At 44.6% G+C, this 26711-nt stretch overlaps 1 protein-coding gene across 2 annotated transcripts; it reads left to right on the top strand.

Annotated features, from left to right (window-relative positions):
• Positions 1 to 1644: 1644 nt before the first annotated feature.
• Positions 1645 to 26643, top strand: CLEC17A (C-type lectin domain containing 17A). Of its 2 annotated transcripts, none has more exons than XM_036240747.1 (12): positions 1645 to 1750; positions 1893 to 1970; positions 3555 to 3587; positions 3671 to 3721; positions 3804 to 3842; positions 4242 to 4283; positions 4920 to 5060; positions 5145 to 5207; positions 19173 to 19268; positions 19373 to 19524; positions 22596 to 22705; positions 26033 to 26643. In XM_036240747.1, the coding sequence occupies exons 1-12, from the start codon at positions 1708 to 1710 to the stop codon at positions 26163 to 26165; spliced, it is 981 nt and encodes a 326-aa protein (XP_036096640.1). In that variant the 5' UTR covers positions 1645 to 1707; the 3' UTR covers positions 26166 to 26643. The 2 variants fall into 2 exon arrangements, with proteins under 2 accessions (XP_036096640.1, XP_036096641.1); XM_036240748.1 differs by having other exon boundaries at positions 1671 to 1750; positions 1902 to 1970.
• The last annotated feature ends 68 nt before the right edge of the window (positions 26644 to 26711 follow it).

Raw genomic sequence — 26711 nt, forward strand, 5'->3', positions numbered from 1 at the left:
CTGAGCTGAGACTGTTGTGTGGAACACCTCCTGGTGACCTCCATGTGGTTTGGGCTTTCTCACAACATAGCACTGGGAGCACACGTTCTGATAGAACCAAGTGGAAGCTGCATGGCAGAGGTCACTTCTGCCACATTTTATTGGTTATAAGAGACTCACTAAAGCCAACCCAGATTCAGTGGGAGAATTAGACCCTACTCCTTAAGGAGTGGCAGGGTCACACTGCATAAGACCATGTAGGACATGAAATATGCTTGCAGACATCATTTGAAAATTTCCTTTGCCATAGCCATGGAATGAGAGAGAAAGGAGAAGCCATGGATAATTATAAGGCTGTTGGGCCCAAAGGCTGATGATAGTCCTTTTGAGAAATACAGGCAGGCTGCCCCCTTGAGCAAGGTTCTCCAAATGGCTTCAGGCTGGTTATTTCACTGCTTTTAATTGGCTCACAGGAAGCTCTCATATACTTGCTGTACCAAAAGAAGCAACCACTCCTACTGCAGCCCTTTTTTCTAGGTCTATCCTTTCACTTTATGCTGTTTTGAGTGTGAGCCAAAACCTCATGTTTTGGCTTTCCCATGGGGTAGGCTGATCTTTCTCTCTCTCTCTTCAACTTTCACTTTTTAAATACCCACCAGTCAACGTCAAGCTAAGTGTGAAACAACTTCCTTTGCAAGTTTTGTATATATGATTGCAGTAGCCAGCTTTCATGTTGGCCCCGATGATCCCTACATCTTGGTATTCACCTCCTTGTGCAGTCTCCTTCCACAATGACTCACAGCCGGTCCATGTGACAAATAGAGTACAGTGGAGATCATAATTTGGGATTGTAGGTTAGATAATAAAAGGCGTTGTGGTTTCCACCTTAGCCTCTACTATGTGGTGAGGACACTCAATCAGCCTTTTGGGGAGGCTCCCATGGTAAGGAACTGTGGCCTTACACTGGGAACCATGTGAAGGCACCATGTTGAAAGAGGTTCTTTTAGCCCCAGTTGAGCCTTCAGATGATTGCTGGCCTGATCAACATACTGACTGCAAACATATGAAGATCCCAAGCCAGAATCACCTAGCTAAGCTGCTCTTGCATTCCTGAACCACAGGAACTATGAGATAAGTGCTGTTGTTGTTTTAAGTCACTACATTTGGGGGTAATTTTTAATGCAGCCATAGTTAACTAATCTAGTGTCCTAGCACTTCACTTCAGAATGTGGGAGTACTTAGCATCTATCACTTTAACATCTTGTTACAAAAGCGGCCACTTCCAGAACACCATCCCTGATCTCTTCTCTACATTAGCCCCCATCCTATCTCATTACCCTGTTTAATTAAAAAAATATTTAATCACTATTTGAAATAAAATAAAAACTATAGTGTTTATTTCTATATTTCTTTACTGGTTTATTGTCTCTTCTATCTTGATGGAACATTCCGTGGAGGAAAGAGTTTACCAATCTTTTCCACTCAGGGTGTGGCACCTGTAGAAACTCAAATGCAAGAGTTGGTGTTACTGTTACTTCTAAGCATGAGAAGAAAGTTGCGTGTATGTATGTGTGGTCTGGGGGGGGGGTCCCTTTAAGATGGTTTTGCATGTACTTCTCTTAAAAAAGGGAACTGAGAGGAGCCCCAGAAATCTGAGCAGGAAGAACAGGGGACAGAAGCTGTCAGGCTCTGGCTGCACCTTTTGAGCCTCTTGTGTTAGCTGTAGCCATGCAAACCCTGTATAATAATTCTGGGTGCCGGGACCTGCCAGGTATGGCCCTGGCGAGACTCAGGTTGGGGGCCAGGGGCAGTCAGGACCCAGGTTACGGTATCTCCACCCCAGGGCTGAAAACTGGGGCCTGAAGGACAGAGGGGGAAATGGGATGGGTGCTCACTTGCCTTTCCTCTGCAAGGGACTACAGAGGATGACCAGGATGATGATGATTATGAGAACATGGCGCCATCCTACAAGGACCTTCCTCCCAAGCCAGGTAAGAGGACTTCTCAGAGGCTAGGTGAAGAGATGTGTGGTTTGTGGGATGGAGGGGGAACTAGTTCTCCAGGGGACACTAGCTGGGCTTTGTAGACACACGGTCAGTTTCCTGTGTACTCAGCCCATGCCAGGTACTCTGATGGTGGGAGTACTAATGTCTCTACCCTGTCCTTGATGATATCTCAGGCTGGTGGGGAAGTCAGTTCTGGGAACAACTGCAGGTGAGCAGATCTGAAGGGGGATAAACCAAAAGATTGGAGAAATCCTGAGGGAAATAGAGGACTCTGCCTGCAATGGTGGGAGGATTGAGGATCAGAAGAGGGGATATGAGAGTAGGACTTGAGGGATGAGTAGGAGTTTGTTAGGAAGAGAAGCCCAGAAGAGAACTGGTGGATGCAAAGGCCCAAAGACATGAAAGCTGGTGTTTAAGAAACTGAGAGTGAACTATTGGCTCCCCAACCTCCTCGCATTCACACCTCGGGCCCAGATTTGCCATTCAACTTGAGTGGCCCACACCTGGCCCAGGAATCAACAACAGTCTGATAAGTGGGTATAAAAGTGGAGATTTTTGGAAGTTTCTGAGTCAACTTTCACCAGGACCCCTGAGGGCTAACCATATTTTTAACAGATTTGCCATTAATAGAATTAAAAAAAAATATTTTTCATTGATTTTTAGAGAGAGAGGAAGGGAGAGGGAGAGAGAGAAAAACATCAATGTGATAATAAAACATTGATCAGCTGCCTTCTGCATGCCCCCTACTGAATATTGAGCCTGCAATCCGGGCAGGTGCCCTGACCAGAAATTGAACTGGCAAATTTTCAGTGCACAGGATGATGCCCAACCAATTGAGCCACACTGGCCACCGTTTGACTCTGCTATTTGACTGCATGTCTCCAGCTTCAACCTGGTCCCAAGATGATTCTCAAACCTAGGTCTAAGATTAATCCCATCACCATCATCAGGGCCACCCCTTCCCTAAACTTCACCCCCTTCCTATCTTCAAGTACAGCTATATCTCCATCCCCATCTCCATTTCCAAGCCCAATGCCATCATCATGCCCCAACACAACCACAACCCAACCTCAACTTCTTCCCTTTTTCCAAACCCAAGTTCAAGCCAGTTCAACTTCTTCTCCATCCCCCAACACAGTTATGACCCTATTCTTCATCTCAACCACATCCACATCCTGGATCACAAACCTACTCCCATGTTCATCACTATCCTTAACGCATCCTCAATCCTATTCTCATCTCAATCCAAACCCTCATGCCAACCCCAACCTTAACTTTATCCCTATCCCTAAAGTTAACTGTCTTTAACTTAGGGTGACCAACAGTCCCAGTTTTCCCAAGGATGAATGAAAGATTTCCTGGGATGTAGAACTTTCAGTTTTAAAACTAGGAAAGTCCTGGGTAATCCGGGAGGTTGGTCATTGCATCTTAATCCTGTCCCCATCTCTAACCCCGATTTTATTCTCATGCCAAACCCCATCTATTACAATCTCAATCTTGTTTGCATCAGTTCCTGTGATCTCATTTTCATTCACAGGTCAGCTCTAACTCTGAGGTTCTCTTCTTCAGGTTCAGTACCTCCACGAAGGCCTCCAAAGGCAGGTGAGCTGGGGCTCGGGGTATAAGAGACCTACTGCGGACTTTACCCTGCTCGGGGCCTGAGAAAACCTTTCCTTCCTCCTCAGGAAGAAAACCAGAAAACCCCCCACTTCCTCGCAAGCCCCTGGAGATCACAGGTGAGAATCTAGGGCTGAACCTTTGTGTTCACCTGGCTGATGCCAGGCTTTGCATGACCATTATCTTTCTGACCCCCACCAGGCCTGGACCTCACCCCTGTTACCTGCACATCTCAACTTGGTGAGCCATGGGAAGACCCTTCAAGAAGCCTGAGAGGATGCCTGGCCAGTGTGGCTCAGTTGGTTGAGCACTGTCCCATGCACCAGAAGTTTGCTGGTTTGATTCCCAGTCAGGGCATATAACTGGGTTGCAGGCTTGATCCTCAGTAGGGGGCATGCAGGAGGCAGCCGATCAATGTTTCTCTCTCATCTCTCATAGATGTTCTATCTCTCACTCCCTCTTCCTTCCTCCCACTGGGGGAGGGGCAGGGGAAGAAGCCTGAGAAGGGACACCTGGAAATCTTTCCTCTAGTCCCCCAATTCTGACTAGAAAATGAATCAGGGGATAAAGTCTTGTTGATCTTGGAAGACAGAGTCTTTCAGCAACTTCTGAATAAAACTCTCTTCCCCTTTCTCCTAGGCATTGCTGTGGAGATTCCGCCATTCCAGCCATCTGAAGCCAGTAAGTTAGTCCTCTACATGTTCTCCTATCTCTCTTCTCACAGTGGCTACAGTATTTGAATCATATTTGTAGTTCTGCAGTGAGACCATAGGGCAGAGAAATGTTTCTTCTCAGAAGCTACTTCTCCCTGAGTCTAGCCCAGACCCCAGGGGCCCAGGGTGTCTGCCAGGTACTCTTTGGGGTCCACCTCCTGCTTGCCTGTAAGGTACAGGAAATATTCTCTGCCCAGATGCAAGGGTCCATAGGCTTTCTTGAATGGAGAGAAGCTTGGGCAGGAACTGCTGGAGGGCAGAAGACAATGCATCATAGAAGTTAACGGCAGAGCTGGGTTTAAGTCATGCATGAACTCTCAGTTTACTCATGTGCAAAAAGGGAATAATATATCTATGTCATAAGGGTGAGGCTTCAATAAGATAATAAGTCTGTAACAGGATGCTTGGCACACAGTAAGTGCTCCAAACACACTCTGGACTTCTTCAGGGTTTTCTCTCCCTGACACTCTCTTGCTGACTCCATCCGGTGATGTAGTCATGACTATAGATCTCTGTCCCCGTGCTTTTGGAGAAAGGCTCAAGGGTCCTTTCCCCACTTCTCAAGCACTAGTATTGGTCTCTCTGTCCCAATCTCCACCCCCAGCAACTCCAGTGCCCTGGCTCAGTCAGAATTCTGGGGGTCCTGGGTGCTACCTGGAGGAGAGATGGCTGGTTTTCCTGTATCTGCTGGTGTTGCTGTCACTGTTCCTGGGCTGCACTGGTCTGGCTATAACCCTGATTAAGTGTGAGTAGGGTGAAGATGGGATATGTGGAGAGGTGGGGATGGGGTACAGGAGGTCTTTGGCTCAAGCTGGATTCCTTCTCATAGACCAGGAGGTGGTAGAAGAACTGAAGATGTTAACCTTTCAGCAGATGGCGTGGCAAGCAAATAGTGAGTGTTTTCAATCATCCCATCATGCCATGTTCATGTATATAATTTATTTTTATTGTTAAGAGTATTATAGATGGCCCCTCATTGCTTCCCTCCACCTGGTTTCTGCATCACCCTAGGCCTTCACCACACTATTTTCTATGTCCGTGGATTATGCATGTAAGTTATTTGGTTATTCTCTGCTTGCCCCTCCCTCCCCTCTTCCCTCTGAGATCTGTCTGTGTCTGTCTGGCTTCCATGCCTCCCGGTCTATTTTGTTTGTTGGTTTATTTAGTTCATTAGATTCCACATATAAGTGAAATCATGTGATATGTACTTTTCTCTGACTGGCTTATTTTGCTTAGTATAATACTCTTGAGGCCCTGGCTGGTTTGGTTTGGCTGTTAAGAGTGTTGGCCCGCGGACCAATGAGTCGCGGGTTTGATTCTGGTCATGGGCATGTATCTCGGTTGCAATTTGTCCTTGGCCCTTGCTGGGATCATGCCGGAGGCAGCCACTCCATGTGTCCCTTTTACATCAATGTTTCTCTCTCTCTCTCTCTTTCTCATACTCTATCTGAATAAAAATGGAAAAGTGTCCTCAGGTGAGGATTAAAAAAAAAAAACTCACCAGGTCCCTCCATGTTGTCTCACAGGGTAAGAGATCCTTCTTTACTTTTATTTTTATTGTTTTTATTTTATTTTTATCTTTATTGTTGACTGTATTACAGATGTTCCTCATTTTTCCCCTATTGACCCCCCTCCTCCCCCCACTGTTGTCTGTGTCCATTGGTTATGCATATAAGTTCTTTGGTTTATTTCTTCCCACCCCCCAACCCCCTTCCCTTTGAGGTTTGTCAGTCTAGCAACCAATTTGTACTTCTTAATTCCTTCACCTTTTTCACACATTCCCCAACCCCCTCCCATCTGGCAACCAACAAATTGTTCTCTGTATCTATGAGATTGTTTCTGTTCTGCCTGTTCATTTTGTTTGTAGATTCAATTGTTGATAGATATGTATTCATTGCCATTTTGTTTGTTCATATATTTTATCTTTTTCTTCAAAAAGACCCTTCATATAACAATGGTTTGGTGGTAATGAGTTCCTTTAACTTTTTCTTGTCTGGGAAACTCTTTATATGGCCATCGATTCTAAATGATAGCTTTGCAGGATAGAGTAATCTTGGTTGTAGGTTCTTGCTTTTCATCACTATGAATATTTCTTGCCACTCTCTTCTGGCCTGCAAAGTTTCTTTTGAGAAATCAGCTGACAGTCTTATGGGAACTCCGTTGTAGGTAACCAACTGCTTTTCTCTTGCTGCTTTTAAGATTCTCTTTTTGTCTTGAACCTTTTGCATGTTGATGATGATGTGTCTTGGTGTGGGCCTCTTGGTGTTTCTCTTGTTTGGGACTCTCTATGCTTCCTGGACTTGTATGTCTGTTTCCTTCACCAAGTTAGGGAAGTTTTCTGCCATTATTGTTTCCAATAGGTTTTTGATTTCTTGTTCTCTCTCTTCTCCTTCTGGCACCCCCAAGATGCAAATGTTGGCATGCTTGAAGTTGTCCCAGAGACTCCTTACACTATCCTCATTTTTTTGGATTCCTTTTTCTTTTTCCTGTTCTGATTGGGTGTTTTTTGCTTCCTTATATTCCAAATCGATGGTTTGCTTCTTGGCTTTACCTACGCTACTATTGAATCTGTGTAAATTATTCTTTATTTCAGTTAATGCCTCCTTCATTTCTGAATGTGCCTCCTTCATTTCTGACTGGTCCTTTTTTTATGCTCTTGAGGCCCTCACTGAGTTTGCTGAGGTTCTCACTAAGTTCATTGAGTATCCTTATAAGCAGTATTTTGAACTCAGCATCTGTTAGGTTGCTTATCTCCATTTCACTTAATTCTTTTTCTGGGGTTTTGTTCTGTTCTTTCATTTGGGACCTGTTTCTTTGTCTTCTCATTTTGGCTGCCTCCCTGTGTTTCTATGTATTAGTTAATGAGAGGTATGGGGCTAGATGAGACCAGATGCTACTTGTTTGAAAGAATTTAGGAAAACCTGGAGCAGGATCCAAGACAGGTCAATCCTATGCTAAAGCAACTGGCAACAGCTTGGGTGGACCTGAAAGTTGCCTGGGGCAGGGCCTCAGGGAATCGCCAGCGCAGGGCAACCAGTGTGAGCCAGGTTGCTGGAGTCCCAGATATGGCAGCTGTCTGCCACCCCAGGAAAGGGCTCACCAAAGGAACGAAGGCCTCTGACAGCACATTTGTCCCCGGAGAAAGCCCCTTTCCAGCCCTTGCTCCAATGCCAAACAGCTCAGTTCTTCCCTGTATGTCTCTGGCACCCCTCGAGTGCCTCCCCTCCAAGCTTAGAGGGAGCGAGTCTCATAAGTCCGTACGCAGGCCCTTTAAGAGGAGCTGCCTGGGGCTCCAGCTGCCTCAGCCTCCCTCTGCCTCAGTTCCTGCTGGTTTTAGAGCCAGAAGTCATGGGGTCTTCTCTTTCTGGCACTGCAACCCTGAGCGGGGTGCCTGGTAGTACAGGGACCCCTCAGTCCTCAGGGAGGACCTTCCCAGCCGAGGTGTCCTCCTTATTTTTATCTGCCACATGTGGGTGTGGGACCAGCCCATCTGCCTCCGCCCCTTCTACCAGTCTCAATGTGGCTGCTTCTTTAATTCTGTAGTTGTAGGACTTCCATTCAGCTTGATTTCAGGAGGTTTCAAATGATGGTTGTTCTGTAGTTTAGTTGTAACTTTGATGTGGTTGTGGGTAGACGCGATACCGCTTTTACCTATGTCACCATCTTGACTAGAAGTTCCGAGATTCTTCTTTTCTACAGCTTCATAGTATTCTATTGTGTAACTATACCACAGCTTGTTTATCCACTCATCTATTGATGGACACTTGGGCTGTTTCCAGATCTTAGCTCTTGTAAATAGTGCTGCTATGAACATAGGAGTGCATATATTCTTTCTGGTTGGTGTTTTGATATTCTTTTTTTTTTTTTTTAACTCTTCTTTATTGTTGAATGTATTAGATGTCCCTCCTTTTTTTCTCCATTGACCCTCTCCTCCCCAATCCTGCCCTCATCCTGCCTTCCTCACACTATTGTTGGTATCCATTGGTTATGCATATATGCAGAGAAGTTCTTTGGTTTATCTCTTCCCACCCTCTTTCCTCTCTTCCCTTGAGGTTCATCAGTTCAACAACCAATTTGTACTTCTTAATTCCTTCATCTTTTTCACCCATCTCCCCAGCCCCTGCCCCATCTGGCAAGCGACAAAAAGTTCTCTGTATCTATGAGTCTGTTTCTGTTCTGTTTGCTTATTTTTTTGTAGATTCAATTGTTGATAGATATGTATTAATTGCCATTATAATGTTCATATTTTTGTTCTTCTTCACGTTCAAGAAAACCCTTCAACATTTCTTGTAATATTGGTTTGGTGGTGATGAATTCCTTTAGCTTTTCCTTGTCTGGGAAACTCAAGATATGCCCAACTATTCTAAATGATAGCTTTGCAGGATAGAATAATCTTGGTTGCAGGTCATGGCTTTTCATCATTTTGAATATCTCTTGCCACTTCTTTCTGGCCTGCAAAGTTTCTTTTGAGAAATCAGCTGACACTCTTACGGGAGCTCCTTTGTAGGTAACGGACTGCTTTTCTCTTGCTGCTTTTAAGATTCTCTCTTTGTCTTTAACCTTTGGCACTTTGGTGCTGATGTGTCTTGGTGTGGCCCTCTTTGGGTTAATCTAGTTTGGGACTCTCTGTGCTTCCTGGACTTGTATGTCTGTTTCCTTCAAGTTAGGGAAGTTTTCTGTCATTATTGTTTCAAATAGGTTTTCAATATCTTGCTCTCTCTTCAGGCACCCCTATGATGTAAATGTTGGCATGCTTGAAGTTGTCCCAGAGGCTCCTAACACTATTCTCATTTTTTTGGATTCTTTTTTCTTTTTGCCATTCTGATTGGGTGTTTTCTGCTTCCTTATTGTTGTAACCCAGGAGAATCAACCTCACTTGGACACAAAGTAATTTTGAATATTAGGAGCTTTATTACCTGCGCAGGGACTGCAGCCAACCTTTGCAGAGGAGAACTGCAGCACCCCGTAGCAGACTTTCAGCCCCTCCCCCCCTTTTTTTTATCCTCACCCGAGGACATTTTCCCATTTTTTGTTCAGGGAGAGTGGGAGGGAGAGAGAGGAACAGAGAGAGAGAGAGAGAAACATCGATGTGAAAGAAACACATCGAGTGGTTTGCACCCGCACAACTGACCAGGGCCGGGGACAAACTGCAACCGAGGTATGTGCCCTTTGTGGGAACCGAACCCGGGTCTCTCAGGACCGCAGGCCGACGAGTGCCCTTTGCAATGCATGATTGCTACCCTCTGTGGGAGCCAGATGGCTTCTAATAGGGCTAGGATTTCTTCCTTATTTTTGATTTCCTTGCCAGAGGAGGTAAGGAGACCCCTCTTCTGGTAGAGGGAACCATGAATATGAGCCGTTGCAAAGGCATAGTGGCTGTCAGTATAGATGTTTGCTGTCTTTCCTCGTGCCCATCTTAAGGCTTGCGCCAGGGCAATTAGTTCAGCCCATTGGGCAGAAGTTCCTCATGGTAGGGCCTGTGCCCAAATAATGTCTGTCCGAGTGGTGATTGCTGCCCCCGCTGGTCTGGCCCCTTCTTTCAGATAGCTGCTGCCGTCTGTGAATAGTTCAAATTCAGCCTCAAGGAGCGGGATGTCAGTGAGGTCTGGTCTGGACCCCGTAAGGGTGTCTAGGCTCTCAAAACAGTCGTACAGTGGCTCCTTGGGGTCATCATCTGGCATGAGGGTGGCTGGGTTCAGGACTGAGGCCTTGGAGAAAGTTATGTGTGGTGGGTTTAGGAGTAGAACCTGATACTGAGTGATCCTCGTGTTTGAGATCCACCGGTCCGGCGGGCCCCTTCAGAGGGCTTCTGTGTGTGGCCCCCATAGTCTGCAGGTCCTGTCCTAAAGTTAACTTCTGAGCTTCTTTGACTAAGAGCTCTGTGTCTGCAATGGCTCTCATAGAGTTTGGCCAGGCAGAAGTGACAGGATCAAGTCTCTTAGAGAGATAGGCCACTGGCCTTTTCCATGGCCCTAGGGTTTGGGTTAGGACTCCTTTTGCAATTCCCCTTGTTTCAGCTACAAAGAGCTGGAAAGGCTGGGTAATGTCTGGTAAGGCTAGGGCTGGAGCGGAGGTTAGGGCCCTTTTGAGTTCCTCAAATGCCTTTTGTTCTGTCTCAGTCCAGATAAGTTCAGTGCCCCTTCCCCCAGTGCTGGAATAGAGTGGTTTTGCTATTTCCACAAAGCCTAAAATACATAGTTGGCAATATCCAATAGCCCTAGGAATTCCTTTACCTGTCTCTTGGTGACTGGAGTTGGGATCCGGAGGATGGCTTCAATCCTGCTGTTCAAGAGGGACCTCGTACCTTCCTTTAGTTAGTATCCTAGGTAGGTTGTCTCCTGTGTGCATAGTTGAGCCTTTTTGGCTGATACTTGGTAACCCAGTTTCTGCAGCTCCTCTAGGATGGCTCGTGTTGCTTCTAGGCATTCCTGCAAGGAAGAGGCTGTGAGAAGAAGGTCATCTACATATATAGAAGGGTTACCTGCGGGTGGCTCTCTCGAAAGCCGAGGAGGTCTCTGCTGAGAGCTTCATCAAACAGCGTTGGGGAGTTCTTAAATCCTTGTGGCAGGCGGGTCCAGGTCAGTTGTCCAGAAAACCCCCCTCAGGATCCGTCCATTCAAAGGCGAAGATGGGTTGGCTCAAAGGTGATAAAGGCAGGGAGAAGAAGGCATCTTTCAGGTCCAGGACCGTGTAGAAGGTCTTGGAGGGCGGGATGAGGCTCAAAAGGGTATAAGGATTAGGCACAGTAGGATGTATGGTTTCTATCTGAACATTTACCTCACGTAAGTCCTGGACAGGGTGATAATCTCCTGTCCCTGGCTTGTTCACAGGTAACAAGGGCGTGTTCCAGGCTGACTGGCAGGACTGGAGAATACCTGCCTGTAATAGTCTTCTGATATGCTTAGCAATCCCAACCTTAGCCTTTTGGGGAATCAGATATTGCCAGACCCGTATGGGGGTAGCTGAACTCAAGAGCTGAACAATTATTGGTGGTTGGTGTGCAGCTAAGCCTGGGTGGTCAGTCTCGGCCCATACACCTGGAATTTCATCCTGCATTTTCCTTAATAGGTTCTGGTTATTTGGTCTCTCAGGGTCCCCTTCATATAGTATGTATTCCTCTGATACCACAATTGTCTGTGGTGTCTCCCCTATAGTTAGGGTGGATTCTTCATTTGCAAGAGATATAGTGGCCTGTAGCTTCTGCAGCAGGTCCCTTCCCAGAAGAGGGTAGGGGCAGTCTGGCATCACTAGAAAGGAGTGAGTTATAGTCCCCTTACCTAGGTCAGTGATTTGTGCCTGTTTTCAAGGATAGGATTTGGGCTTCCTGATAGCTCCTACAATGGCGGTCCGTTCAGAGGTAAGGGGTCCATGGGGCTTTTTGCGTACTGAGTAAGTGGCCCCTGTGTTGACTAGAAAATCGATTGGTTGGCCCCCAACTGTCAAAATTACCGTAGGCTCCTGAGGGCCAAGTTTGTAGGAGCCTCGGCCTCTTCATTCTTGGTCCTCGAAGAGGATGCCAGGGGAGTTACTAGCCTGTTCCCTCTCCTTCTTCATGATCCCCTTGGGGCACTCATTCTTCCAATGTCCCTTTCCTTTACAATAGCACATTGGTCCTTGTTAAGGGGAGGCCTTCCTTTCTTTTCTTTTTGGTTTCCTTGGGGTCCGTTCTTATAGCGACCTTGTGGAGTTATTTTTCCACCCTGGGTGGCTAGTAGAATTTTAGTTAGCTGCTTTGTCTGGCCCGTTATGGGATCATCCCTGTTCTCGAAGACTTTTAGAGCAATTTTTAACAATTCACTAAGATTCTTTCCTTCAAATTCTTCTATCTTTTGTAATTTCTCTCTGATGTCTGGGGCCGACTGGGAGACAAAAGCTATGTTAACAATATGTTTATTTTCACTGGCTTCTGGGTCCAAGGGAGAATAGGTCCAGTAGGCTTCTAAAAGTCTTTCTAGGAAGGCTGCCGGAGATTCATCCCTGCCCTGTAAAACCTCACATGTCTTATTGAAGTTTGTGGGCTTCTTAGCTGCTGCCCTTAGACCCCTAAGCAGAGACTGGCGATAATGGCGATAATGGCGTAAGGCTTCCTGCCCTGCGTGGGAGTTGGGATCCCAGTTAGGGGGAAGTGTGGGGAGATGTTCCTCTATTTCTTGGCGGTGCGTTCGGGTGTCCCCTTTCCCTTCCCCTAAAAGGCCTTTCGCCACTTCCCTATATATTCTCTCTCTCGACATAAATAACGCCTGCAAAATCTGTTGACAATTGTCGCGTGTTGGTTGATGGGTATGGAAAATAGTCTCCATCAAGGAGATTAACTCTTGGGGCTTCTCCAAAAAGGAGGGGTTTTGGTGTTTCCAATTGTATAAATCACTAGTTGAAAAAGGGACATAGATATAACGCTGTCCTGGAGGTGCCCCTGGCTGCGGGGGCACCTCACAGAGAGGCAACATTGGAACCGAGGAGTCTGGGATTTCTTCCCTTTCACTGTAAGGGGTTCCTGCGCGGGTATGCGGGGGACTATCTAAATTCAGGAAAGAAGCCGATGAAGGGGCTTCAGGAGGTCTCCGTGAATAAGGGGGAGGATCTAGTAGCTCCTCGATTGGGTCCTCCAGGTCCTCTGGCTACACCGGATAGAGTCTGTTCTTAGGGCGCGGCTCTGGTGGCGGGCTTGACTGGGGTTTTTCCGAGCCCTTTGAGGGCTGCTCGGGAGGCAATTCCTCTTTTGGTCTTGGGGCGGCTAGCATAATAGTGCGGCCCCGATTTTGGCTTTCGTTTCTTTCCCCTCCATTTTTGAGGGTGCTAGGCACTTTCTTAGATAGCCCGGTTTGTCATGGGCTATCTCTATCCACACATCCATATATATTTGTTGGTCGGGGTGTGGGACCTTATATATCTTAGGCCTGACAGCAAACAATAGGGAGTGGTCAATGACCCCTCAGGTGGCCAGTCTACGCCAAACGACGGCCATTCTAATTCACACAGGGTCCTGAGGGAGCCTGGGTCTGCTGGCTTGGTAATCACAGACGCTTGAAGAAATCAGAGCAGTTACTCGGCATGCATTGCAGCGGTGTTTGGGCTTTCAAATCGGCTTGCCCCATTCTGTAGGAAAGAAAAGTAGCCGGCACATGACAATAACACAAGGACAGACAATAACAGACAGTGAACACCCACTGTCATTCATACACCGATCAAATCCGCAAGCGGATCTGAAACCATAAGCCGGGACCGGTGTCCCGTCCCGACCAGGGTGAGGCAGTTCTGTGGCGTCCCGCCTGCGGAACACCTGATACAGCTCCTGGAGGAAACAACCGAAAACATACCGAAAGGGATGTTTCCCTTACCTCCAGACGTACCGGGACAGATCCGAAAAGCTCGTAGTCAAATCGAAAGCCAATTTGAGGCGAAGGATATGGAGGCTTCCTTGCCTAGTCCGAGGAGGTCTACCCCAAAGGGAGGGGGACCTTGCCGTGATCTCGCTGGGGCCTCCAAATGTTGTAACCCAGGAGAATCAACCTCACTCAAACACAAAGTAATTTTGATTATTAGGAGCTTTATTACCTGCGCAGGGACTGCAGCCAACCTTCGCAGAGAAGAGCTGCAGCCCCCGTAGCAGACTTTCAGCCCTTTTATGATCAGGGTTAAACAAGCACTAATTACAGAGAGTTAGCCAGGTGCAGTACATATATTCTTAACAGTTACAGGTTTATGGGACAAAAGGAAGCTTCAGTTTCTCCTTATCAATTTGTTTACAGCTGAAGGATGTTACTTTTCGAATTCCCAGTGGAGGTCAAACTCCGGTTAATTTCTCACTGGGCTAAAGCTGCCTATAACACTTATACTTCAAATTGATGGTTTGCTTCTTGGCTTTACCTACTCTACAATTAATTCCCTGTAAATTATTCTTTATTTCAGTTAGTGCCTCCTTCATTTCTGACTGGTCCTTTTTTATGTTGTTTCATGTTCCTTGGAGCTATCCTTAAGTTCCTTGAAGGTCTCACTAAGTCCCTTGAGCAATCTTATAACCTGTTTTCTGAACTCTGCATCTGATTGATTGCTTATCTCCATTTTGTTAAATTCTTTTCCTGGAGTTTTGTTCTTTTCTTTCATTTGGGACATGTTTCTTTGTCTCTTCATATTGGCTGCTTCCTGTGTTTATCTCTATGTGTTAGGTAGAGTTGCTGTGTCTCCTAGGCTTCGAAGGGAGGCCTATTGCTGTAGGTGTCCTGTAGGGTCCCTGATCACTTGAGCTGGTCCCTCGAGGTGCACCCCTAGTGTGGACTATACACCTTTATGTTGTAATTGAGTCTTGATTGCTGTTGGCACATCAATGGGAGGGATTTACTCAGGCTGATCAGCTGCAAGGACTGGCTATGCCCACTGACCACTAGCCTCTGATTCCCTTGGAGGATCAGCTATGTAGGGGCCCACCACACAGAGCAAAATTTACTTCAGTAGGGCTCTGTACCTACTGAGTCCACTCATTGAGTGTGTCACTTGTGGAGTTGATTGGGTGGCGGTGTTTTGATGTGGTCTGAAGCTGTCCACTTGGTGTGCTGGCTTTGGGGCAAAGTCAGCCACTGCCTGTGTTCTATTTGGGGCCACCTGTCATAAGCTACAAAGTGATCTGCTGATGGCTGCTTCTTGTGCTGGGTGTGGAGGTGTCCAAGTAAAGCTAAGTTGTGAACAAAGGCTAGCTGCTTCTAGTGCTGGGCCTGGGGCCACTTAACGAGAGGTATGGGGCTGGTTGAGACCAGATGCTGCTTGTTTGAGAGATTTTAGGAAACTCTAAAGCAGGATCCAAGACAGGCCAATCCTATGGTAAAGCCTTTGGAAACAACTTGGGTGGGGCCTGAAAGTTGGGTGGGGCAGGGCCTCAGGGAATCACCAGGGTGGGGGGAAATGGTGTGAGCCATGTTGCTGGAGTCCCAGATATGGTGCCCATCTGCCTCACCTGGGAAGGGCTCACCTAAGGAACGTCAGCTTCCACCAGCATGTCTGCCCAGGAGAAAGCCACCTCTCCAGCCCTTGTCCTCAGGCCAATCAGCTCAGTTCTTTCCTGGATGTCTCTGGTGCCCCTCAAGCTGCTTTCCCTCAAGCTTAGAGGGAGCAAGTCTGAGTAAGTCTGTGCTTGGGCCCTTTAAGAGTAACTGCCTGGGGATCCAGCAGCCTCAGCCTCCCTCTTACTCAGTTCCCACTGGTTTTTACAGCCAAAAGTTATTGGGACTTCTCTTCCTGGCACTGGGACCCTGAGCTGGGCACCTAGTGTGGGACGGGAAACCCTCACTCCTCAGGGAGGACTTTCCAGCCGAGGTGTCCTCCTGATATTTATCCGCAACACGTGGGTGTGGGACCAGCCTATTCACGCCTCTGCCCCTACCAGTCTTGATGTGGCTGCTTTTTAAATTTCATAGTTGTAGGACTTCCATTCAGGTGATTTCAGGCGGTTCTGAATGATGGTTGTGTTGTAGTTTAGTTGTAATTTTGATGTGGTTGTGGGAGGAGGCGATACCGTATTTACCCATGCCACCATCTTGACCAGAAAATGTTTTGAGATTCTTAGAATATATTCCTAGAAGTGGGATCACTGGGTCAAAAATCAATTTGCTTTTTTATTTTAAGGAAATGCCATACTTTTTTTCACAGTGGCTGCACCAGTCTGCATTCTCACCAGCAGTGTGCTAGGGTTCCCTTTCTTCCACATCCTCGCCAGCACTTGTCATTTGTTGATTTGTTGATGGTAGCCAATTTGGCAGGCGTGAGATGATATTTCGTTGTAGTTTTAATTTTTATTTCTCTGATGATTAGTGACGTTGAGCATTTTTTCATATGTCTCTTGGCCATTTCTATGTCCTCTTTGGAGAAATGTCTATTCAGGTCCTCTACCTATTTTTTAAAAAAATATGTTTTTATTGATTTTTTTAGAGAGAGAGGAAGGGAGAGAGAGAGAGGTAGAAACATTGACCAGCTGTCTCCTGCACAACTCCTACTGGGGATCAAGCCCACAACCTGGGCGTGTGCCCTGACTGGGAATTGAACCAGTAACCTTTTGGTCCATGCGCTAATGCTCAAACACTGAGCCACACCAACTGGGTTTCGAATGCTTTTTCTGTATCTATTTGTATGACCATGTGATTAAAAAAATTTTTTTTCTTTATTTATTTTAGAGAGAGAGGAAGGGAGAGGGAAAGGGAGACAGAAACATTGATGAGAGAGAGCTTCAATTGGCTGTCTCCTGCATGCCCCCCACTGGGGATTTTGCCCACAGCCTGGACATGTGCCCTGACCAGGAATGGAACTAATGACCTCTTGGTGCATGGGTTGATGCGCAACCACTGAGCCATAGCAGCCAGGCTGATCATGTGATTTTCATCTTTCATTTTGTTAACGTGTTGTACAATTGATTTGCTAATATTGTACCTCCTTGCATTCCCAGAATAAATCCCATGTGGTCATGGTGTATAATCTTTTTAATGTACTGCTGGATCTTATTTGCTAATATTTTGTTGAGAATTTTAGCATCTATGTTCATCAGGGATATTGGCCTGTAATTCTTTCTTTGTCATATCTTTTTCTGGTTTTGGAATAAGGATAATGCTGGCCTCATAAAAAGAGCTTGGAAGACTTTCTTTCTCTTGAATAATTTAGAATAGTTTGAGGAGGATAGATGTTAGTTCTTCTTTGAATGTTTGGTAAAACTCCCCTGTTACACCACTCAGTATAGAAATTTTGTTGGGTGGGAGTTTTTTATTTTTATTTATTTTTATTCCTGCTTCAATATTATTAGTTATTATTGGTCTATTTAGGTTTTCTGATTCTTCATGATTGAGTTTGGGAAGATTATATGTTTCTAGAAATTTGTTCATTTCTCCAAGGTTATCCAAATTGTTAGCATATAGTTGTTCATAGTATTTTCTTACAATCCTTTGTATTTTGTTGTGTCAGTTGTTACTTCACATCTTTCATTTCTGATTTTATTTATTTGGGTCCTCTTTCTTTGTTTCTTGATGAGTCTGGCCAATGGTTCATCGATCTTGTTTATTTTTTCAAAAAACCAGCTCTTGGTTTCATTGATCTTATGTATTGTTCTTTTAGTCTCTATGTCATTTATTTCCACTCTGATCTTTATTATTTCCTTTCTTCTACTTACTCTGGGCTTTTCTTGTTGTTCCGTTTCATTCAAATTGAGCATCAACATGATCCTCAAACCCAGCTCCATGACCAACCCCCAACCCTATTTCTGCCAGGTACTTAGCCAGGTACCTGGATGGGGGTTGGGTTGGTAGGATGGTGAATTCATCAGATATAGTACCTGTCCCTGTGGAGTGTGTGTACCTCTGCTGCTCAATATGGTGGTCAAGAGTCACTGTGGCTGTCACTGAGCACTTGAAATGTGCTTATTCTGAACTGAGATGTGCTGCAAGTCTAAAACACACACCAATTTCAAAGCCTTGCTACAAAAAAGAATGTAAAATATCTTAATAATAATAATCTTTAATATTGATTACATACTGATATAATACTATTTTGGATATATTTGGATAAATAGGAATAACATTCAAAATAATTTTACCTCTTTCATTTGACTTTAAAATGTAGCTATTAAAAAATTTAAAATTACCTGTATGATTCACATTTTATTTATGTTGGACAGCACAGGCATAAACAGCCATTTACCAAATCATCACCTACATGAGTATTAAATTTGAAATTTTGATGACTAAATAGTCCAAAGGAAGAGGAAGGTGATTCTATGAAAAATTCTAACAAGAGGTCTTGGCCTTGTCTTTGGGAGGATCATACAGGGCTTTCCTTGGGAATGCTAATGCAGCTGAGTGAAGGAAGAGAAGAAAGTAACCAGGTAAAAGGTTGAGGGTCTCAGGCATGTGCAAAGGCTCTGTGGTAGGACACAACATTGCTTAAGTACAAAGGAGGAGGATGGTGTATTTGGACAGATGAGAAGTGATAATGGCTTGAATGAGAATTGTGGCTGTGGGGATGGAGAGAACTGTGTGAAGTAGAAAGGTTTAGGAAATAAAATTAAGATCTGGGAATGGATTGATTGGGAATGATAGTCAATGAGCGAGAAAGGTGTCAAGGATAACATTTATGTCATATCTGTCTGTTCCTATCTCTATCTCTTTATCTATTTATATCTACATACCTTATATTTCTGGCTTGTCTAACTGAAGGACCATCTACTGATAAACATAGAAAGTGTTGGAAGAGGGCAAGTTTGTGTGGGAGCAGTGGAAATATACACATTAGTTGTAGAATAATTTTCTGGGCTAGCATGGTCTTCACCATGATTGCTGAAGTCTAAAAATTGCTGCATTCCACACTCTCTCACCCCATACCTCAGATCAAGCAACATTTTCACTCAAAAACCATCAGTGGCTTCTCACTGCCCAGAATCCAATATGAAACCCTTGACTTGATATTCAAAGGACAGAACATTGACCCTTATCCTACTTTGAGCTTAAGTTCCTATGAGGGTCCCTCAACCTCTACTACACCAGCCTTCCCCAACATACTTACCTCTGTACCTTTGCTTCCAAGGTGCCTGCTTTGCCCCACCCCATTCACAGTAACTGAATCAGTGTCCTCTAAAACCCACCTCTTCCAAGAATCCCACCATCTCCACTCTACCCCAAGCTCTAGAGATCAGTTCCTCCTCTGAATCACTCTAGGACTCCTCCTGGGCACTGAACATGTTTGTTTTGTGTTGTAGTACCACCCACAAGAATGTGGGTGCAGTGGGGAGCACAGATTTTGACTTGTCTCTGCTGTGTCTGCAGTCAGTGGTGGATGTGGGTATATGGCGGTTTGGGTCTCTAACCTTCCAGCCTCTCCTTGCTGACAGTGACTGGCATGGCAGGGCTTGCTAGCCTGAAGAAGGAAATTAACCAAGTAAGAGCTGACACCAACCAGTCTCTGGTGGAACTTCGAGGCTTATTAGGTGAGTGGGACTTGGGGAATTGTCCTAAGATGGGGGCATGGCAGAGCTGGCATAATGCACAAATCCATGGGAGTGATTCTCATTGCAGTTTATCCTGTTCCCAGGCTGTAACAGGGTCACTTGCCCTGAAGGCTGGCTCCGTTTTGAGGGCAAGTGTTACTACTTCTCCCCAAACACCAAGTCATGGGATGAAGCCCGGAAGTTCTGCCAAGAGAATTACTCTCACTTGGTCATCATCAGTAGCATTGCTGAGCAGGTGAGCTGTACCCTCTTAGCCCCCGAGAACCAGAAGGGCCAGCCTGCTTCTCTTCTAGATTTATACATCCTTCCCTGGCCTGGATGGAGAGAAACTGGAACTGCTTTTGAGCCACTGAAACTTTCAATAGCAAGCTTTTACTGACATAATATCATTCAGAGGTTAAGAGGGTATGCTCTGTTTGAGTTCGAATCCTGGCTGTATTTACTTATTCTTGGAAGTCTCAGTTTTCTAGCTCTTAGGTAACACATTCTATTCTCCAGAATGTATTCCAAACATCTTATATATTACATGAATCAACATAATTCTCATAAAAACTTAATACATTCTTGTGTGAGTCAGGATAGGTTATGTGATGCTGAAGTAACACACAGCCCTCGTAGTTCAGTGGTAAAGTGTATGGGGAAAATCATACACTGATTCTTATAGCTCCCACTTATGTGAACTCACAAAGCAAGTCACACGGGCATTCCTATGCTTTAAGGTGGTAGGCAAATAGTTTTACCTGTGCATATATAGGAGAATTGAAATATTTGTAAATAATTTTATGACTTAGTACTACTACATGCAGGTAGGTAGTAATACCATTTGTACACATCACATCTCATTTGTACTTCACAGATGAGAAAAAAAAGGCACAGTGTACTTAAGCAACTTCCCTGTGGTCACTTACAACTAATAAGTGTCAGAGCATGGATTTGAGCCCAGATGTTTGCATGCTTTGTCTTTTTCCATCTTTTTACTTTTAACCTATGTCATTATTTTTAAAAATATGTTTCTATTGATTTTTTTTAGAGAGAGAGAGGGAGGGAGAGATAAATAGAAACATTGATGTGAGAGAGAAACATTGATTGGCTGCCTTCTGCTTGCCTCCTACTGGGGGTAGAGCCCACAACCTGGGCATGTGCCCTGACTGGAAATCAAACCGGGACCTCTCAGTTTATGGAACAATGCTTATTCCGTTGAGCCACACCAGCCAGGCATAACCTATGTCATTATTTTTAAAATGGATTTCTTATAGACAGCATAGAGTTGGGTCTTATTTTTCAAAATTTAATCTGACAATCTCCAGCTTTTAAATGGTGTTTCAGATCACTTTTATTTAATACAATAATTGATTTGGTTGGATTTTATTAATATAATTATTTTATTATTAGACTTATTTAAAATAGTAAATAGATTTGTTTTATTATTAAGATTATTATCTTTTTTTGTCTTGTGGGCCCTTTCTGTGTTTATATTCTTTTGTTTCATAGCATCATTTGTATGAGTAGCTAATATAGAGAAGTTTTAGGGGGATTACATTAGATAATGTAAGTGGGGCAGGTATAAATTATACTCCCTAAATTCACGTGCACAAGAACTATACCATTGTTTGATTTAGGTGATTCATTTAGTTTTTTTGAGCTCCCATTATACCTGGATTGTGGACATTTAATTTCTGTCAGTTGGGATCCTCCATTTTTCTTCTGAATGGACAGCTTATGTGGAGTCAAGGTGGAGGGGACCATAGGTCTGATCCTCGATGTCTTTTTTTTTTATCCTCACCCAAGGACATTTTTCCATTTTTTTTGTTCAGATGAGTGGGAGGGAGAGAGAGGGAGAAGAGAGGGAAACATCGACGTGAAAGGGACACATGGAGTGGCTGCCACCCGCACGACCAACCAGGGCCGGGGACAAACTGCAACCGAGGTATGCGCCCTTAGCGGGAACCGAACCCGGGTCTCTCTGGACCACAAGCTGATGCTCTAACCACTGAGCAAAACTGGTCAGGGATGATCCTCGATGTCTATACACCAAGCTGGTATTCACTGGATGAATGGTCCAGGATAAGTTCTTTAACTTCTTTGTGCCTCAGTTTTCCCATCTATAAAATGGTGATAATAATAATACTTGCTTCAGTGGTCACAATGAAGACCAAATGAGATAATACATGCAAAATGCATAGCTCACGTATTAATTTATTAGCTCAACCAACATTTCCTAAGGACTTACTATGTGGTAGGCACTATTCTATTAAAAATATGTTTTTATTGATTTTTAGAGAGAGAGGAAGGGAAAGGGAGACAGAGAGAGAAACATTGACTGCTGCTTCCTGCACACTCCCTACTGAGGATTGAGCCCCCAACCTAGGCATGTGCCCTGATGGGGAATCAAACTGGCTACCTCTTGGTGGTTTGGATGATACCCAACCAGTGAGCCATACTGGCAGGGCCCAAGAACTTTCTTTTCTCCCAAAGGCTTGGGTTTTTGACATAAAAAAAAGGCAAGAAGCCCCATTCCTCTCCTTTCTTTTCCCCTTCACGTTCTTTTTCTGAGGCAATGAATTCCTTTTCTTCCTGAATGATGATCAGGACTGCAGGGTGGGGTGAAAGCACAAGGGAAACCAAGACATCAGTTATTTAAAACTAATCATCAGTTATTGTTAAAATATCTCTTAAATGGCCCTGACCGGTTTGGCTCAGCTGTTAGAGCATTGGCATGCGGACCAGACAGTCCCGGGTTCTGTTCCCGCTAATGGCACATGACTTGGTTGCAGTTTGTCCCCAACCCGGCTGGGGTTGTGTGGGTGGCAGCCACTCGATGTGTCTCTCTCACATTGATGTTTCTCTCTCTCCCTCCCTCTCTTGCTCTCACTCTATCTGAAGATAAATGCAAAAATGTCCTCAGGTGAGGATAAAAAAAAATCCCTTAAATGTTATAATGTTAAATGTGAAGATGTTATAGTACTGACTTTGTGTCAGACACAGTTTTGAGTGCTTTATGCTATTAACTCATTTAATTCTCACAACCTATGAGGCAGTAGTTACTATTATTCCATTTTACAGATGAGGAAACTGAAGTGAAGATTTGTTCACAGCTCATGTGAGAAAGTAACATAATTATTCCCACTGCACATGCTCAAGTAGGAAGAAGGGTGTTGATCCTTCTCTGGAGGCCACAGGGTCTGGGAGGAAGTTTGGGGGTGGCATTTATAAGCCTTAAATGTGTGTGGGACAGAACAGAGGGAGGACCCTCATCCTAAGGGTCATATAGAAGAATTGATAGCTGAATGGAGTTTGTACTTGCAGAACTTTGTGTCCAAGGCTCACCGCTCTCCACGGGTACACTGGCTGGGACTGAGTGACAGAGAGCACGAAGGGGACTGGAAGTGGCTGGATGGGTCGCCTGTCACTTTGAGGCAAGTATCTAGAGTTTTTGGGTTCTCTGCTTATTGTGGGTCTTTGAGCAGTCCACGCTAGAAGTTTCTCTAGAATTCCAGGCTGGACTGGACAGCAGAGGCACAGGTGCTTTTTTGCTGATAGGGCTTCTGGTTTCTGTACCTCTTTAATTTTCCTCCATTGCAATAATCTCCACTTCTTAGCACAACTGCTCAAGTATATCAAGTTCCCAGGCTGATGGTTGGAAAAAATAAGAAAGGTGGAGTGGCTATAGGACAAGAAGAAGAGGATGAACAGGATCTCATTCTTTTTGCACTCTACAGATATTAACCCATTTATTTAATCTCTGTAAAGAAAGTGGTATAATTTTCATTTTAAAGATGAGAAAACTGAGGCACAGAAAGGTTAAGCAACCTGTCCAAGGTTAGACAGCTAGCAGGTGGCAGTGCCAACCAACCTAGCTCCAAAGTCTATACTTTTTAAATATTTTTTAATTTTTTTATCCTCACCTGAGGATATTTTCCCATTTTTTTGTTCAGACAGAGTGGAAGGGAAAGAGAGAGAGAGAGAGAGAGAGAGAGAGAGAGAGAGAGAGAGAGAAACATTGACGTGAAAGGGACACATCGAGTGGCTGCTACCTGCATGACCCAACCAGGGCCGGGGCCAAACTGCAACCGAGGCACATGCCCTTAGTGGGAACCGAACCTGGATCTCTCGGGACCACAGGCCGATGCTCTAATTGCTGAGCCAAACCAGCCAGGGCCAAAGTCTATACTTTTAACCCTTAGACTTTACTTTCTAAAAGAGTGTATGTATTTGTATTTTAAATAAACATTAACAAATTTTTCCATACTGGTTATAGCAATTTAGTCTCTCAGCAGCTTGATTATATAGTTTTTTTTTTATCCTCACCCGAGGACATTTTTTTTTTTTTTTATGTTTTGTTCAGATAGAGTGGGAGGGAGGAAGGGAGGGAGGGAGGGAGGAAGGGAGGGAGGGAGGGAGAGAGAGAAACATCGACTTGACAGGGACACATCGAGTAGTTGCCACCTGCATGACCAACCAGGGCCTGGGACAAACTGCAACCGAGGTACATGCCCTTAGCGGGAACCGAACCCGGATCTCTTGGGACTGCAGGCCGACACTCTAACCACTGAGCCAAACTGGCCAGGGCTGATTATATAGTTTTTTTGACCCATGTGTTCATCAAGCTTTTGGAATTATGTTGGTTTTATTACAGGTGAAATAGAATTCCAATATAGTATTAATTTACATTTCTCTTATAATGACATAAAACATATATTCAATAGCCATGTGTATTAACATTTCTGTGTTATCTATTCATACCTTTTGTGTTTTTAAAAAAATATGTTTTTTATTGCTTTTTTAGAGAGAGAAGAAGGGAGAGAGAGATAGAAACATCGATGTGAGAGAGAAACATTGATCGCCTGCCTCCTGTACACCCCCCATCTAAAGATTGAGCCCGCAACTCAGGCATGTGCCCTGACTGGGAATTTAACTGGGACCTCTCAGTCCAGGGAGATGCTCAATCCACTGAGCCATACCAGCCAGGCTGTTTTTTTTTTTCTTTTTTTTCCAATATGGGATTTTGGTCTTTTTCTTATTGATTTCTAGGAGCTCTTTACATAGATTAGTGTTTTGGCGGAGGATCTTATTTATTTATTTATTTATTTATTTATTTATTTATTTATTCATCCTCACCCGAGGACATTTTTCATTTTTTTGTTCAGATAGAGTGGGAGGGAAAGAGAGAAAGAGAGAGAGAAACATCTACATGAAAGGGACACATTGAGCGGCTGCCACCTGCAGAACCCAACCAAAGCTGGGGACAAACTGCAACCGAGGTACATGCCCTTACCGGGAACTGAACCCGAGTCTCTGTGGACCGCAGACCGACGCTCTAACTACTGAGCCAAACCTGCCAGGGTTTATTTATTTAATAATTAATGTTTTATGAGCATCTATAGAGCTGATTATTTGATTTTTAAACAAGATATGTTTTTGTTGATTTTTTTAGAGAGGAAGGGAAAGAAAGATAGAAACATCAATATGAGAGAGATACATCAATTGGATGCCTCCTGCACGCCCTCTACTGGAGACTGAGCCTACAACCTGGGCATGTGCCCTGACCAGAAATTGAACTGGGACCTCTTAGTCTATGGGACAATACTCAGTCCATTGAACAACAACAGCTGGGCTGAGGATCTTATATTTTATTAAAGATTCTTGGAAGGAGGCACAGCTCTGTAAATAGAGATGGCATGGCACTTTGGGTGCCCAGCTAGATCCCTGTATAGGGCTGGTGCAGCCATCCACCAGCAGGAGGCATTGGCAGCTAAAGAGTCACCATGTGCTTTCTTCAGATAGTTGTCCTCAGCTGAATGGAAGCCTGCTCACCTGTAAGGTTACCCTGTTCCCACTGGGGTTGGTCCACAGCCAATGACTGTCTCAGAGAAGTCTGGACACCTTGTCTCAAGTTAGGATAACTCTGTGATACTATTCACTCTCCAGAGCTCCCTGTGGGATCAGGCTGAGGCTAGATTCAGTTGAACTCACATCCTTGCTCACCTCTGTCCCTTACCCCATTCCTGCTTTTCTCTCTCCCTCTCTCCTGAGTGTTCTTTAATAAGTCCTGTGCACCTGAATCACCAAATAGGGATCTGCTGTGACCTGGAAGGTTGGGAGAATTAGGGTGTAAAGGAAGTGTTCTTTGGAAAAGGAGGCAGGCATTGACCAGAAGCAGGAAACTGATTCAGGAGGGAAGAGATTGGTCTGGTGAACAGGGAGATGGGGCTGAGTTAGGACAAACAAGTTGGGGTGAAGGGGATGATGAAGCATCTTCAGATAATTCTGAGAGGCTGAAGAAGTGATTTAGATAGAAGACAGAGCCCTGTACCAGGAAGGCCTTTTTACCATCTATAATATATATGTTTATATATATATTATATTTATATATTATATAATATATATATCAATAGATCATTATTTTTTTAATTTACAGAAAAATTGGGCTGAAGGTATAGAGATTTGCTATATATACACTCCTCTCCTGCACACAGTTTCCTCTATTATTAACACCTTGCATTAATGTGGTGCATTTGTTACAACCGTTGAACCAATATGGATACATTATTATTAACTAAAGTCCATACTTTACATTTAGGTTCACTCCAAGTGTTGTACATTCTATGGGTTTTGACAAATGCACAATGTCAATGTTATGTAGCCACCACCACAGTATCATGTAGAATAATAATAACTGTCCTGAAAAATACTCTGTGTTCCACCTATTCATCCCTCCCACACCCACGTTTTCTTCTCTTCAGCTTCTGGGAACCAGAGGAACCTAACAACATTAATGACGAGGACTGTGCCAGCATGAACAAAGGTGGCACCTGGAATGACCTTTCCTGCAACAAAGCTACATACTGGATTTGCGAGCGGAAATGTTCCTGTTGAACCCCAGGAATGAGACTGGGTGGGGGTCTGTACCCGAGTCCCCCTTGGCTCTTGGAGATGGGAACTTTGTGCCCTTCCATGGAAGGCCCAGCCTCTCCATGAACCGACTTGGATGCACTCAAGATGGAACCAGCAGCTTGGATATAGCAAGTTCCCTGGGGTATAAGTCAGACCATTTCTAGGGAGAGGACTTGGGAGCTTGTTCAGTAGGATGGTGTCTTAGTTTGTTCTGGCTGCTATAACAGAATGCCATAAACTGGGTGGCTTATAAACAACAGAAATTTATTTCTCAAAGTTCTGGAAGCTGGGAAGCCCAAGATCAAGGTGCAGGTGAAGGCCTGCTTCCTGGTTCATGAATGTTGTCTTTTTGCTATGTTCTCACATGTTAGAAGGGACAGGGAACTCTCTGGGGTCCCTTTTAAAAAAAATTTTTTTTTTTTTAATCCTTACCCGAGGACATTTTTCCATTTTTCACTCAGATAGAGTGAGAAGGAGAGAGAGGAAGAGAGAGAAACATCGATGTGAAAGGGACACATCGAGTGGCCA

Source organism: Molossus molossus, unplaced genomic scaffold (assembly GCF_014108415.1).
Source record: "Molossus molossus isolate mMolMol1 unplaced genomic scaffold, mMolMol1.p scaffold_m16_p_4, whole genome shotgun sequence".
In the NCBI taxonomy this organism is placed as follows: Eukaryota; Metazoa; Chordata; class Mammalia; order Chiroptera; family Molossidae; genus Molossus; species Molossus molossus.

Coding starts and splice junctions, on each gene's coding strand:
- CLEC17A (XM_036240747.1), top strand. CDS start 1,708: ATGCAAACCCTGTATAATAATTCTGGGTGCCGGGACCTGCCAG. Junction 3,722..3,803: donor CAAGCCCCTGGAGATCACAG/GTGAGAATCTAG, acceptor GACCCCCACCAG/GCCTGGACCTCACCCCTGTT. Junction 5,061..5,144: donor GGCTATAACCCTGATTAAGT/GTGAGTAGGGTG, acceptor TCCTTCTCATAG/ACCAGGAGGTGGTAGAAGAA.